This window comes from Haliaeetus albicilla, chromosome 11, assembly GCF_947461875.1.
Source record: "Haliaeetus albicilla chromosome 11, bHalAlb1.1, whole genome shotgun sequence".
Lineage (NCBI taxonomy): Eukaryota > Metazoa > Chordata > Aves > Accipitriformes > Accipitridae > Haliaeetus > Haliaeetus albicilla.
Genome location: NC_091493.1, coordinates 8,056,244 through 8,072,350, shown reverse-complemented (window position 1 = coordinate 8,072,350; position 16,107 = coordinate 8,056,244). Strand labels below are relative to the sequence as shown.

The window sequence follows — 16,107 nt, the reverse complement described above, 5'->3', positions numbered from 1 at the left end:
TAGAATGGTTGTGTGTCCTAATAACCTACAAAGCAAATTTTTTTCACAGCTTTTAGATCTTCACCTGTGTAAAGCCAAATGTCAAACTACATGATGTCGTGTAATGAAACCAAACATGCTGACAATCTAGCTGTTAGACTGTACACAAGTTGTTCAATTACTGGTGGAAACCACCAAGACCAGATTATCATCTACTTTCTCTACTTTGACAGAATAAATTTGCTGTCACAAAAGAAATCTTTCAATTTCTGAGTTACATCAATTTTTGAGTTACATGAATGTCTTCGGCATGCTTCACTAGCTTTCTACAGTACAGGATTTGTTTGAAGGAAGAAAGAAGAGTATAAGACAGCACATACAGATGACAATGACAGAATGAAAACTAAAGTTAAGTCACTCCACAGGCAATCACAACAGTTCATGCACTAGGATCAACAAGTTGAAAGTTTTACAAACTAGGCTTGATCTCCACGAGGTGAGCCATGAGAGCTCCAGAAACCTGACTGCCTTCATTCTCACCAGTCCTCTTACTCCTCCTCCTCTCACTGTCGGCCTTTTCAATCTTTGATTTTATAGATGCTGCCTCTGTTCTCATGTCTCTAGCAGACTTCGATGTAATGGAAGGCTGGTAAACTTGAGTAGCTTCTGATAAGGATGTGTTCTTTGATGTACTGTCTTCTTCATCATCAGAGACCTCTGACTGCATCTTTTTCTCTTCATCAGATAGACGATCCACAAGCTTTAATGTCTCACCGCTAATTCCCTTAAAATATTCAATAGAATGTTTACATACCTCCCTAAGCTGATTTTTTCTTACTTTAACTGTTGTCATGGTGACGGAGGTAGATCTTACCTTTACTGGTAATTTAGAAGGAAGCTGTTTTGGTTTTTCTTTCTCTACCTGCTCTTGTTTTGGCAGGGCTGGAGTTCTTCTAGCTAGATTACTCCTATGTGTATTTTTTACAGGAATCCTAGACCTTGCTTCTAGACAGGGAGAAGGATTATTTTGTTTTGCTTTGTCAGGCTTACTAGCCCCTCTCACTTTACTCCCTGTATTGCTTTGGAGATTATTTTGTGAAAAGACTTCTTTTACTGAGCTGGCCTTTACAGGAAGCTTTGATTTTCCTCTAGCCCCTACCAACTCTGTTGACTTTTGCTGCTCTCCATGTGGTTTTTGCTTATCTCTTACTCTGTGTCCTTGTGTTGTCCCTGTACCTTTTCCTGAAGTGCTTTTTGCTTGATTAGCTTTCTGGAGGGAACATTTCGGTTCCAAATGTTCTTTTAGCACTACATTACAGGTAATATCATCTGTAGGGACAGCAGATGAATCCAAATTGTTGTTGTTATTAAAATTATCTTTTGGAAAATCAGTGTTTTCTGTTTGCCTACAGCTCGTCTGGCTAGAAGCTGAACTCGCAATCACTGCTACAGTTTCATTTTCTAATCCCTGACCACTTGGCATCACAGCTTCTATCTTATCTGTCACTTCGCCAGGGCCATCTTTCTTCAGAGTCATGGTGGAAGCAGAAATTCCCATTTTAATTGGTGTGCGCAATTTGGGATCAACTTTAGAAGCGTTTACCGCTGCCGATGATTTTTCCAGTGAGTTACTACCAAGTATTTGTTCCATGCAATCTCCACTGGCCTGGATGATGGGCTTATGTTCAACTGCTGTTGTTTCTACTGGTCTCTCTAGGTTTGTTTCTACAGTGTTGTCCCCTGCCTGTGGCTGTGTGATGGCAGTGACTGTACTTTTATCCCCTTCCCCCTTGTCCCCTGACTTCCCTTCAGAAGTATGCTCACCAATCTGAAAAAATTGGAGTCTTTCTTCAACAAAATCCCTCTTGCTCATGTCAATTGCACCACTGCGAGTCATCTCAAACATCTTCCCTTCATGAAATGGGAAGGGGTTGGGCTCGCTAGTTGGCGTACTTTCATCTGTTGGAGTTCTGGCTGGAGTTGTATCAGGTGTTGTTGCTTGAGATCTGTCTTCCACTGCCAGACCAAACGGTTTAGCCTCATCATCCCTTGATTTAGTTTCAAACACTTCATCATCACCTCGGTTATTGGACCACGGATCAAAATCTAGACTCTTGGTGGCCACGGTTTTGAAAGGTGTTGCAAATTCTTCATCTACTTTGTAACTGAAATACGTATCAGGAAATACAGTCCTGTCAGGGTGTCTGCCTTCCAAAGTGAAAAACTGCGCCCCTGACTTCTGTTCACTCTTATCTCCGGCTTTTTCAGAAGCTGGACCCTTGGAAGGTGCCTTGTCTTCTTCAAAGCCTACCTTGCCTTCCTCCTCAATGACTTCAAGCTTACTCTGGCTAAAGCAGCGATCAGTCTGCTTCAGAATGCCTTCTGTAGTCCATACGTCCTTTTTGGTTTCAACTGCCGGACCTGCAAGTTTAGAATCACTCTCAGTTAAACCATCATCTTCATCTTGCAAATCATAACCGTCAAGAGAGTCAATCTCTGTCGCATCGGTATCATGGGAGAATTCTGCAGTGGTTGCTATGGAACACTCTGTGACAGACTGGTCATTGTTACTCCCATTTTGCACTACATCATTCTGGGGTGAATCAAGCCCAATGTCAAACTCATTAGGTTTCCCAGAAGTGGGATGTCCTAACTCTTTCTGTTTCTCAGTCTTTTCAGGGCCTCTGGGTTTTGAGGTTTCTTTCTGGTCATCTTCCAGTTCTTTCAGTTTGAACGTATACTTTTTAAGTGGAACGGGTTGATAGAGAGATTCATCGTCACTGGAGTCACTGACATCTGCTCCCGGTGGCACAGGAGACGGTGGCTGTACTCTTATGACAGGTTCAGCCAGTTGGCATTTGTCATGTTCATCTTGCAAGTTCACTTCTGTCATCTCCATTTCACTTTCAGTGGCATAATGAGGCTTCTTTTCTGACTCGCCTTGATCTGCATCCAGTGGTGGAGGAGGAGGGAATTCAATGTAGGCAACTCTGTTACCTTTGGGTCTTTTGTTAGAGTCCTTATTTATATGATTAGGTAATGCTTTGTCAATCTGTGATTCCTCAACCTCTGCCTGTTTTACAGATGTTGACTTAGCCTCTGCTTCCTCCTCTGATTCCTCAGATACCTCGGGTATAGGACTGGGCTTGCCTGGGATATACGCTATTAGTGAGTCAGGTGTTTTAGACGTAAACTCATAACTCACTTCCTCCGAACTCGGTGTTTCTGGTGTTAAAGGGCTTTTACCAGAGCTATCTATAAAGGACACTTGTTCTAGTGTGTCATCTTCTGGACTGCCTTGCGGAGAAGGAGGTTGTTTTTGCTGTCTAGCTGTGTAAAATGTCCCCCTTGTCTCTTGTACCGTCTTACTCTCCTGACTGACAATTTTTTTAATATTTCCTTGTTGCACCTCTTTCTCATATTGCTTTCCTACTTGAACAAAACTGACATAAACAGGTAAGGTCTTAATTTCTTTTACTCCCTCAGTGCTTACTAGTGGTGCAACTTTATCCAAGTAATCACTGGCACCAGGGTCAACTAACTCACTCGAAGGAAACTCCTTTCCTGGACTACATTCTAAAGAATCTGGTGATTTGCTAGGGGATCTCTCCAGTTCCTCAACAGGAGGACTTAGACCTATTGAGCTCTGCTGCTTGGTCACTTTTCTGATTTCTGAATGCTTTATTTTTTCATCTTCTACATAATCAATCTGCCTCTCAACTTTCTCCTTAATCACAGCTGATTGGGATACTTTAGCTGAAAGTTCATAGACACCATCAAGCGTGGTTCTCTTCTCCTCAACAATTCTGACTGGAATATGGGACACAGCAACTTCTTCTTTCCTTTTGGATATTTTATCAGCCACTTCACCATTATGTTCCCCCTCCCTGACAACAAATTCTCTGTATAAAACCCTTTTTGAGGGAGATTTGACAGTCAGTTCCTTCACTTCTTCTGGATGAATTCCATTTGCTGCCAGTTTGTGCTCTGTCACAGTGATAAATTCGCTTTTTTTGTCAGTTTTAGCTTCGGCATGCTCAACATGGTTTTCTTTTACTGTATCTGGAACCAGCACATGTGAAAGTTTTTCTTTTTGTGTTTTATGATTAGAAGTTCCAGGACTTTCCCACGTCCTATAGATTTTTTTGTCCCATTGTCCCTTCGTTGTTGAGTCTGAGCCATACGCCAGGTCTTTTGCCAGTGGTTCTGAAAAGTGTTCCAGCACGCCTTTACTGATCTCAGTTCTTTGGCTTTGTGGGTCTGAAGCATGAAAGTCTTCGATAGCTTTCCCTTTACCTGGAACAAAATCTTCTCGTATTTTCACCTCTTTCTGCAAAGCTGTGCTCCCATCAATGACCTCTACTTGCTTTGCGTGTTTCTCTCTGGAATAAAACTGATAGACTGGTAACTTACTTTCTTGCAATTTCTTTACTGGAATTTTGGACTGACCATCCAGCTTTTTCTCTTCCTGAGTTACGTCCTTACTCCTTGGACTTATACTTTGTTCAAATTTAAGCCTAATGGAACTGAGCTTTGATTGCTTCAGCTGAAATCCAGTCTGCGAAACCTCAGGTACTCCAGTCTGCTGAGCACTTCCTTTGTGTTCCATAGTTTGTTTAGAGTCCTCTGCAGGTTGCACAAATATCCTTTTTTCAGGACTGCTGGGCAAACTGGATGCTTTTCTTTCATCCACCTTGGGAAAGCATTTCCCATCATGTGCATACTGCTTCACCTTACTCCATTCGTCACCGGACGATGGTAATTCAGAGAGCAGAACTTTCTCAGGGCTGCTGCTGGCAGAGCTCTGGCTAGAATGTATTTCTTTGCCATTTTTTTTGTGCTGCTTTTTCTCTGGAGACTGTAGCTCATCATTCAACTTCTCTGTTTTATCCCGAAAAAACTGTGATACTTCAGTCAGTTTTTCTTCTGCCTCTTTAACAGTCCTGTCCACCCTGTCTTCATACATCAACTTTTCTCTACCTCTGTCTAATCTGTCCTCAGTAAAGCGCATCCACATCGCATGTTTTGGACTACTAACATCTCCAGTGTAGTGTAACACTGTCACTTTATCATAATGATCATCTTTAGACATTTTACCTACACCATTTTCAGATACATCTTTATAGATTTTGGAGAGAATCTCTTTTTTGGGGGCAGTAGCTACTTTTTCTCTGCATCGTTTATCAGACCCCTGTAACTCTGCACTAAGGGGTAGAGCATGGTCAGTAACTGACTCCTCAGTATCAGAATGAGACACATCTAGCTTTTCTGAAAGAAGCATTTTCTCAGCAAACCTGTAAGACTCCCCTCTTAGTTCTGACAACTCATCATCATGGTATTCTATTGAGTGCTGACTCAAAAGCTTCAGTGTTTTGTAAGAGTCATCAGACATGAGTTGAGCAGAACTAGGGCGACTGTCTTCTTCCTGGGACACGGGAGTGTTAACTCTAGAGGATTCCAGGTAAGAAGGAAGTGACTCTTCGGCCGTGAGCTCCTCTTCTTCTTGCTGACCTTGTTCGTCTGAACAAGGAAAAGCATCATGTTTTTCCAACTCTTTTAAGTTAATATCTCCCCGAGGTAAGTCTTTCTGATATACATACATTTCTTTTTCTGGATGCTTTTTTGTTTCTCTAATAATGACTTCAGTAGGTTCAGCCTGATTACCTTTTTCAATATGGACCTCTATTATTCGCTCCAGTTTGGGTGTCAGTTTGCTGTCCTTCTCTGCATGTTGTGGTGAAGTTTCAGCAGACTTGCTAACATCGGACGTTACTGATGATTTATGTTCAAACAGACCTGCCAGTTCTTTGGAAGGGTCACGTCCAGACTGAAAGGCTTTCATTATGTCATGAACAGACATTGTTTCCTCAATTCTTTCAGACGTGCTTTCAGCGCATGGAGGTTTATGATAAACCATCCTAGTTGTCGTAGTGATATGAGTTTCTTCTTTTACTCGGACACCTTTACTAAGGACACACTTATGGTCGTCTTCTTCACTGCTGCTGGCTTTCATTTGAAAAGCTTTAACCTTCTCTTTAATAGATCCAGCAGGTTTTTGCTCCAGCTCCATAAACGTAGGGGTAGGTTTCGAGGCTGGTAGCTCCTCTGCTTTCTGCTCTGGAATGTCTTCGGACGATGGTTCATAGCTGCGGATAACATGAACAACTTCAGTTCTTGTTTCGGTAATGACGGGAGGGATGGGTACATCATGGAAAAGTGGTTTTGGCCCTGTGCTTTCAGCACTTTGTGGGGCAGAAGGTGTCTTTTCACTCCTTGTTTCAAAGCCACTGTCAGATAAGGGACTTTTATCTTGATCGTGTTGAGAAAAGTCATCTGGAGACTCTAAAATAGTATCTGTTCCGAAAAAGGAATCTGCAATTTTACATAACTCCTTTTCTGATGTTGAAGGCCTCATGGAGGCTGGAGGCATTTTAAGCTTATGTTCCTGCAAAGCAATAGCTGGTTTTAAAATGCGTTTTTGTCTCTCTTCACCTTCTTTTTTCCCCTCTTCAAACTTGTACTTTATGTTTGTTAATGAACTGCTACCGATATCATTTGCTAAATAATCAATAACTTTTGACAAGCTATAATCCTTTTCCGACATGGTTTTAGTTTTAATTTGGACCTTCTCTGGAACAGATATAGGAGGACTCGTCAAAGCTTGCTGTCTCGCTTCATCAATCTCCTCTGTACTGAACTCTACCCAGTCATCCTCAGACAGGTGTCCTTGATCGCTTTTGGATACTTTAGCCGACCCTTTACTTTCTAAACACACATCTTTTTTCAGAATCTCACTAACTTTTACTAAGTCCTCTTTTACTTTCTCAACAATTTTAAAGGGCTCTTCATCATCAATTCTACCCTCTTTTTGTATCTCAGGTTGGAACGGTTTGTCCTCTGCGACATCTGTCTGCAATATTGCAGTCATTCTTATTAGATCCTCTTTCATTTCAGCAACATCTTTCAGTATCTCCTGACTGGAGGATAAAGAAGATGGTGTGGGCAATTTGAGAGCAGAGGGTGCTAAAAACAAGGATGATTTTATTGGAGATGAAGTTCGATTAAAGGGAGGCTGTGTGCGTGCCTCTGTAGTCAATGTTTTAATAGGTGACAGTAACGCAGCAGCTGATTTTGTAAGTGAAGACGACTCTGGGAGCTTCTTTAATGCTGGTTCAGACAAAACATTGACTACAGAATATACCGGCACTGTTATTGTCGATGAAGTTACTGATGAGGTAGTTGCAGATATTGACCCAAGGGCTGTGTACAAAGCACCTGCAGGAGGAGTTCTCATTGACTGGAAAGCTGATGGTGCTGAAGACACAAATGACCTGAGTGGAGAAAATGACATTGTTGTAGCTGTTGAAAACACTCTCTCAGCCGTGTCAGCAACTGCGTTAGCAGCACAACTTGCAGAATGTGCAGCTGCAGCGATCTTGTCTTGAAAAACAGCTGCAGCCTTGGATCCATTTATTATGTTGGCAGAAGGCGGGTATTTCAAAGGTGACACAGATCCATTAAGCAATGGTACATCTGTGTGCCCAGCTACATGTTTTGCTGGAGACGAGAGAGACGAGGCCATCATGACTTTAGAGGATGAAACAGCATCAACTGCTGCCTTAGCAGGTGACACCACTGACTTTAGAGGGGACGATAAAAGTGAAGATGCTGATGTGATGACCGATTTAAGTGGCAAACTTGAAGAGTACATGTTAATGTTGGATTTGGGGGATGCTGGAGGCGTCATGGTTATGGATGATCTCTCCAAGAGAGATCCTGCTGTAGTCACTGGAGATGTCCGAGGGGGGAATGTGGTAGTGGATGCCAGCCCTTTTAGACTAGCAGCTTCTGTGACTGCGGGAGCTCTGACGAAAGAGCCTGAAGTAACCTGTATATTGTATGGAGGCTGCGATACCACAGTTTTTATTGGCGAAGAGATTGTCCGAAATGATCTAATCGGAGAGGCTACATCACTAACAGATTTAACTGAAGATGTGGTAGAAGCTCCTAATGTGGATTTGATTGGAGAAGCAGAAGAAACAGACCATATTGATTTTAATGGGGAAGCTGTAGGAGTGTTAGAGGAAGAGCTTGATAAGGAAGTGAAGCCTGATTTGGTTTGCCCAGGCACTGTAATTGGAGCTGTTGTCCATGACTGATATGGCCGTGTTGAAAAGAATGGCTTGTATGAGTAAGTAGCAGGTAGGGATCTTGTTGCTCCTGCACTCCGTTCAACTGTTTCTTAAATTGTTAAATTAAAATCAAACATAAAAATCAACAAAAATGATTGAAAAACAGAGAGACCAGAGAAGAAAATTGGTCAGTAAACGTTGTAATATTACAAAAAGCAAGTACAATTGTTTGCATGAGTTAGGATGAAGGAGGCAAAAGAAGATTTTAAAAAGGAAAGAAAAATACAGGAATGAGCCATATACTGATGACTGGTCCAAACCAAAAAGCAACATGAAATGAAACACAGAAAGCACATAGCAACCAAATCTGCAAACAATGAAGAACAGAAAACACAAAGAAGGAATGCATAAGGTAAAAATAAAGCCACATCAAAATTTCTTCTCTTACTTCCTATTGACTTTCTGATGTGCTACTTCTGAAATATTCGCAACAGTGCTATTTTGCCTGTTTAGGTATGTCTCTGCTTTGCGCAACTATTAGAATTATCCTTTTAATAATTTCTGTTGTTGTTCTATTCAGATATTGAACCTATACAAAATATAAACTTGCGTAAAATGACATTATATAGCTAAAATCTTTTTTTTAAACCACTCAGAACTATTTCATGCAGAACCCAAAATTCCTTTAAGTGACAGGCAATTGATGTGCAAACTGTGAAGCAACTGCAATAAATTCAAATCTGTATCTCCCATGCACAATTCGGATATGCTTCACACTCACAAAGCCAATAAGAGCAAGAGCTTTTCTGAGTCAATATTTTAAAAAAATAACAAAAATAAAGAAAAGGAACTTTTGCATTTGTTTCTCATGCGATATTCCTTTTGTTTGGTAAAAACTAAAGTAAAACTTACATGAAATGATTTTAAGAAGCATATGTCATACATGAAATATGGAAAGTATGATACATGATAAACGTGAGCAAGCAAAGCAACTGAATCAGTTTTTATTCATGCACAATAGCTTATGTCAAAACGAGCACACAGATTAATACATTTTGTATGCTGTATTAAGCACAAATATGTAAACCTTACAAAATCATTTCACAAGAGGGCATTAAAAGAAGAGTACACTTTTTCTACAAGATGTAGTGTCTTGGTACCTTTTGAGGAGATTTCTTGTATCAGCTCAAAGACAGACCTGTTCAACTTTACATTTCTCAAAAGGTAACGTTAGAAAAGCAGTCAAAGAACAATATATTATGCAAAAACTTCCTGGCAAGGAGAAACCTGTTATCATCCCCCAGAACACTCAGCTTATTCATAGGCATTTCAAACAAAATCATCATCATCAACCACATTTTGCATCACAGGAGGTACTCATTCCAGAAGACAGTATTTCTGGAAATCCCATTAAGGCATACATATCCTCTGATACAGCAGTAACATTCAGAGAGTTGACACTGAAAGTAACTTAGAGGGTTTTTTTCTTTTCTTTAAAGTTAGAGTTGGAAATGGAGCTAAAATATCCAAACAACTTATTCAGCATACCTTACTCTGAAGTTACACTAATAATTTGTCAAGCCTGCTTGATCTGTCTTATAGACAGACAGTAACTTACAATGAAAGAAGCTTAACAAGGCTAATACTAAACTGTTAAACTTAAAGCACACACACTCTTATAGAATAGTGAATATTCAGTATACTACAGGTCCATATCCTGCAAGGAGAAATGTGCTGGTCCTACAGAAGCCAATTGAAGCCCAGAGGCTATGTGGATGGCTGGTGATATTGCAGTATGAGAACATTTAGGTTGAAGAGAGCTTGAATGCTAGGCCTGACTGGCACAGCCTATGTCAAGAAACATCCGTTTTTCCTTGCAATTTTATTTTTAAGCGCAAACATACTTCTTTTTCCCCCAAAGAAGAAAACATAGTGTACTTCATTAAACGAGCTATATAACTTTATTATGAAGATTAATTAGCAGCAGCTGCTAACATTCACCAAAAGTTCATACAGTCCCAAGTCCAAGAAACAAACCCCAAAATCATTCTGAAAAGAACTAACAACAAAACAACTTGTTCAGCAGTTTATGTTTGGAAATGTCTTTAGAGGGACGCCACTGCGCTGTGATGAGCCAGTCCATCACAACCGGCTAGTGAGGCAATCAAACCAACAGGCTCCCCTCTTAACTGCTCTTTCTCCTGCTAAATCACAGATTCAGACATGTTTGAGATGCTTTTTCTGTGCTCCTTATTGCAGCTGAGAAGAAGAACCGGTACAAAGAAAATTGAGTAATTTACCAGTGTGTGCAGCTATGACATAACTCAAACAGCAGGGAACCGGGCAATTTTACTATTTTGAAATAGCAAAGAAATCCCCACAACCATGCAAGACTTTAGAGTGGGATAATATTCTAAAGAGTGGTTTTATATAACAGCCCTTTTTGGCTACTGGAAACTCTTGGCCTTAACAGTTTCCATCACTCTGCATCCAAGATTTTATCAGAAAACAGATGTTAGTTACTACCTTCTGTGCACCAAAGTACACTTCCTTGCTTGCAGCTGGTAACTGAAAGTGCTGAGTGAACCCATACAAGCCTGGCCTCCGCTCAGGCTTGCTCCTCTTCAGCTGCAAGCAAACAGCCAGGACCGAGCAGGTTTAACCCACTGCAGCACTCCTCTTCTGTGGGGACCTCACGGCTGGGAAGAGCTAAGGCACCCTTTCATCCCTTTCCCTGAGCAGGGGTGAGGACAGGGAGGCAGGGGAATATCCTTCTGCACCGGCACTGGCAGGGGTGCAGAGATAAAAAATCTGTATGTGTGCACACGCATGCATGCACAAGCTTGTGTGAGTAAAAAGAACCACCCTTGCTGCTACCAAAACTGCAGGAACTGTGCCACCAAATTCACTGGAAATAGGTAGAGGTTTATCACTCACATCCAATCCCTGGAGCAAACACCCTGCAGCGTAAAGCAGCCACAGCCACAGTCCTGGCTCTGTGTTGGGTAGCGTGTGCTCTCTGGAGGAGCTGCACCTCCAAGATCACATCCTCCCCTCGCACCAGCACGGTGCAGGTGGCAGCGGCAGTTGCTGAATACATGCTACGTGTCCACAGGAGGTGGTGCTCAGGCTGATGGCCAAAGCACTATCTACGATCTTTCCTGGCAAACACAATCATTTTTGCATATCCTTTTTGGGTAGCTCACCGCCTTAAGTAGTAACCATTGCTGAAAGGGATAGAACGGTTAAAGAATGGTCAGGTCTACTGCGTTAACCCCTCTTTTTTTTTTTTTTTTTGAGTGCAGCTCAAGTGGTTTTAGATTTTTTCCCCTCCAACTTTTTGGAAATGAGACTTAATGGACCTTTGGTGAATAAATAAGACAACTTTCCCCCCCCCCATTGAAGCCTGAAAAACTAATTGTAAGCAACATCCACAGTCATCAAGCTCGTTTCAAGCAACTTCCTTTTCCCTCTCTCTCAGTTCCCATCAAGCCTTTGACAATACCTTAACAGTCCATCAAGATGTCTCAGCAGATCTGATAGCTTCTTCAGATGTTATATGCTTGAAGTCTTCTTCCAGGCCTGAGAAGTGTAATATATTCTGGAGCACATCTGATCCAAAGAAGCCACAGATCTTATAGGATAATTAAACAGCAGCCATCCAGTGGGAACTCCCAAGACCCGATGAAGTTTGTCTATGGATTTTATGGAATTATATCAAAGGGTCTGTTGCAGGGTAGCAACTGAGAATTCATGAGGGAAAAAAAAGGCAAGAAAAAGCCTGGGAATGGGGAACAATAGCAGTCAACCTCAGACAGGAGAGGTGAGGGAAGAAAAGCTAAGCAAACTACATTATTGTATTTAAAAGGGAAGGAAAGAAATGCCACAGGTCTGGTCAAGGGGAACATAAGTTTAAGAGGAAGCTATGTGTGGTGCCAGGGAATAAAAAGCATCTGCAGGGAACAGAGGACAAAGGGAAGGGAAGGAGAAAGAAAAGGGAAAATATAAAATATGAGAGAGTCCATTTTGGCTAAGCATCTAAACATTTAAGCGCTTATCTGAATGGCATTCTCCAGCCTTGCTGAACTTTTGCATAAGAATCCCTTCTACAGCAGCTCTCTCTAATCTTTCAAAGGGAAGAGGAACAGACTCTTTTTGAAAGCAATTTGCAATCCTCTGACTCTGGAGCTACACGGCACTTTTTAAAACTACTATATTTTTACTTAACTAACACATGTCATTTGCCAGTCAGGATTCTTCAAGCTCTCACAACACAAGAGTTCACAGACCATCCAAGAGTTTTGTTTTACATAGGTGTTTTTTTCTTTTTTTCCAGAGTGACACCAAATACAACGTTTATAGAAAAAATGTCTCTTCTTATGAAAAATCTTGTATATATGGTTTAGTACTTTGGTAAGAGCAACTCACTCATTCCAGGCTCAGTCAGATAGCTGTAGCGCTTACGTAAAGCAAGGGAGACAAAGTTCTGGCGCCGGTCAGCTTTCTCCGTCTGCAACAAAACATAATACTGTTTAGTGCCTTTAGTATCACTATCCCCTGTTTGAACAGAACAATCATCAAACCTCGGCATGATGGACCGCATTTTGCAGTACACATCCCCACAAGGGAGAACGGATGCTTCCGTTCAGCTTCAGGAAGGCATGCTGAAGGCAAATTTGGGCAAGCAGGCAGGGAATGGACAGAGCCGGTCTCCATTCCTGTCTGCCATGTAATGAGTGTCAGGCACTGTGGAGCAGGGAGCATGGCTATTGGAGGTGGCAGAAACCTGCTGTGAATTACTACCCTTCTGGGGCAAGGGAAGGAAGGGACTGCAACCCTAAGAGATGACCCCCTGGGTTCATTCCTGCTCACAACATCTCTGCTTATGAGGCAGAAGAGCTTAGACAGCAGATGTAGCTCATGATCCTGCCTTAAAGTATCTCAATAATATATTATCCCGTTATCACTCAATAAGCCGCTTTACACTACTAGAAATAGGATGATATTATTCATTCTCTGTAAAATAAACCACCTTTGGCTAGAAACAGGAGATCAACACAAAAGACTACAGATACAGACATAAAACATTCATAAGAGTACAACTTAGACCGATCAAATATTTCACCCCAAATTAATTTGTCCTGAAAGCACATACACCACAATGTACACTGGCTTTAAAGTGAATACATTAAGGACAAAAAAGGCATGGGAGGGGATTTTTTTAATAGGCACAAAATGCAAAGATGCAGATTAGAAAGCAGACTATTATTGTTAACTAATAAATTGCATCATAAGTCGCTGCGTTCAATGGCATAGCTGCTAGTGTGATGTCTTAAGTATTAAAAGTCCTTCAGAAATCAGCTCACTTGACTATGTGGCTAAAAATATGGTTTGTTTAGAAAGAAAACTATTGTTATAGCTGTATAACAGCTCACTGGGAACAAATCCTGTGGAGACAAAGTGATGTGGTTGCTATTATTATTTTTTAACATGTAAAGGGTGTTTTGGTTTGGTTTTTATTATTATTATTATTATTTTAATCAGCAGGTGGCTACTGCTATTTATTTGCCACCAGGAAGAGAAGAAAACTTTGCTGCTAGGTAAACGGGATGCTATGTAATTTCTTTTATAAGGTGATCTCATTTGTTACTACCTCTAATGAGTAAAACCCACTCAATTTCCTGACAATCTAATGTTGCAGTCTCCAGCAAACAGTGGATTTTTAAGCTACAAATATCTGAGTTTTATTTGAAAATAGATTTGTACACAATATTTAGAAATTGGTCTTGGTTATTTTGCTTTTTCAGAAGAATCCACTTTATTTTCGGGAGTAAAATGTTACAGGCCACTATCATGGCCTCAGCAATACTTCTCTCCTTCTCAAAAATACAGGTTAACAAAGCATTGGCAGTATTATTCCAAGAGGTAAAATCAAATCCACTAAACTCTTCTTGATTTTGCCAAAAATGGACTTGGTCTGTATTTTATAATTATATCCTTTATCAGAAGAAAACAAGTTATGTTTTAGACTGCTGTTATTCAATGCTTGCTTTAATTTCATAATAAATAATCCTGGGTTTTGCACGTTTGTGTACTTCTACTGTTTTGCAACAGACTATCAGATGTTGAGGATGTGGTTATTCTGTAGGTATCATTTCAATGCCATAGTTACAAAGAGTTGTTTGGTTTTTTCTATAACATATTACTTTTCTTCACTAAATCTGAAGGAAATAAAAACAGAAGACAGTGTTTATATTACCTCATCATCTTGATCTGACTCTGTTTCCTTTTGGTCCCAAGATGCATTGCAGAGACAAGGAATATTATAATGGACAGCAGGGAAAAGAATATCAGGATATGAAAAGGACCAAATCGGGAGCACAAAATGCAAGCTGATTTATAAGGCAAAGCAAATCCAAAATGTCAACACAAAAGAAAAAAAATCTTACATCCAATGCAAATCAACACGTGACATTACTGAAAGCATAAACCTATGACTTGCAGGCTGAAGCATGAGCTGTAAACAGAATCATAAAAATTATAGGAACTTGACACCACAGTAACAAGAGACTTTAAAAGCGTTCTACATACAGGAAACCAATAAAACATAAATTTTAAAAGCCTTTATCATGTTCCAAAGCATTCTCATTACTGGCATTTCACAGGGATTCTTTATCGCTAGCAGGAAAAAAAAAAATAGACAAAAACTAAAGGAGCAAAAATAAAACCAAACCAACCCTAAGGAAAATGTTTACTTTTCCTAACAAATACCTTTTTGTGTGCTGGCAGAGTGATATTCAAGTTGCAAACAGCTGTTTGTGGCAGTCCTTTTGTAGTCTTTGGTTCTTTCAAAAACGATAATCGACCACAAGGTTCCTGGCTGGTGTCTCTTACCTAGAAAGGAAATTTTAGTACAGTGTAGTAATATGTAGTAATCCAGATACCTAGAGGAGGTTTCTGGAGAGTTTCTCAGAGTTTCTTTCCGCAAGAAGCTATCTAATGGGTAAAGACCAATGTTACTGAGCTGGAGCTCAGCCTGAGGTGCTGAAGGAGAAAAGGCGCTACCATGAAAGAATTAGATCAGCCTGAAGCTCTCTGATGGTAAATCCATGCAAGACAAGATGTTGAGTGAGTCCAACCAGACAGTTTCATACTGGGATATTACTGAGAGACATTTTCTGCACACCTTCATGTTTTCTGCCACGTTTTTCACTTGTGCTCACCAAAATGCTTAAAAACTTCTTTTGCACGGCAGCTATGATAACAGCAAGGGAAGTGAGCATCCATTCATGGTAATTTAGAGATGAACAGCCTGTGCACACTCCTTGGAAGCTGTTCTGCTGTACAGTATGTTATTGAATGCATCTCCTTTGCTTACTCCCTGGGAAATAGTGATCTACTGGTAATATTCTGAAAGTCTAACTTGAGATATGGTTTTAATAAAAGGCTGTGAATCCATATCATGGTTATTCTGGTCCCAGCTCTGCCAGCAGGTCTTTTGTGGCTTCATGCAAAGCACCCTCTCCATGTTATTCACATATTAAACAATGATACTTACATTCTCGGGGCAAGTTAGTCCTATTGGGCTGAAAAAGCATTATCACTGGGGGTGGAGAGGGCGGGAAATACCAGCAGAATTATTTGGCTTGTTTTGCTTTTACCTTGATAGAGAATGGCAGTCTATTTTCTTTGAAAGCATAAAAATTAAAAACAAGCTGCTGTCCTCCTTTAGTCAAAGGGGCCAGATTTCCATAGCAATCAACGTAAATAGGTTTTCCTTCCAGAACCTATCAAAGCAATAAATAAAAGTCAATAAAACCTCTTTTCATAGTAGATCCATGCACATAAGCATATCGTGATTTCTCTCACCATAGTTCCTAAGTTTAGCACAAGTCCCCACTCAGATTAAATTCAACAACAGATTAGAAGATCACTGTGCAATATGGCAAGATCTTATGAGTGCAGGCAGTTTGGGAAAATGTGAGCTACATGAGTG

At 40.6% G+C, this 16,107-nt stretch overlaps 1 protein-coding gene across 25 annotated transcripts in view; it reads right to left on the bottom strand.

Moving 5' to 3' along the window:
- The window catches only part of ANK3 (ankyrin 3), a 381,574-nt gene that overhangs the window by 26,680 nt on the left and 338,787 nt on the right, over window positions 1-16,107 (bottom strand). For 17 of the 25 annotated variants that reach the window (XM_069796003.1, XM_069796006.1, XM_069796005.1 and 14 more), the window contains 5 exons: window positions 15,773-15,898; window positions 14,883-15,005; window positions 14,371-14,397; window positions 12,540-12,621; window positions 520-8,220 (listed from right to left, as the gene is read on the bottom strand). In XM_069796003.1, the coding sequence (XP_069652104.1) occupies window positions 520-8,220; window positions 12,540-12,621; window positions 14,371-14,397; window positions 14,883-15,005; window positions 15,773-15,898 (8,059 nt within the window). The remainder of the gene's footprint in view (window positions 1-519; window positions 8,221-12,539; window positions 12,622-14,370; window positions 14,398-14,882; window positions 15,006-15,772; window positions 15,899-16,107) is intronic. The other 8 variants (XM_069796022.1, XM_069796024.1, XM_069796025.1 and 5 more) reach the window with 4 other exon arrangements.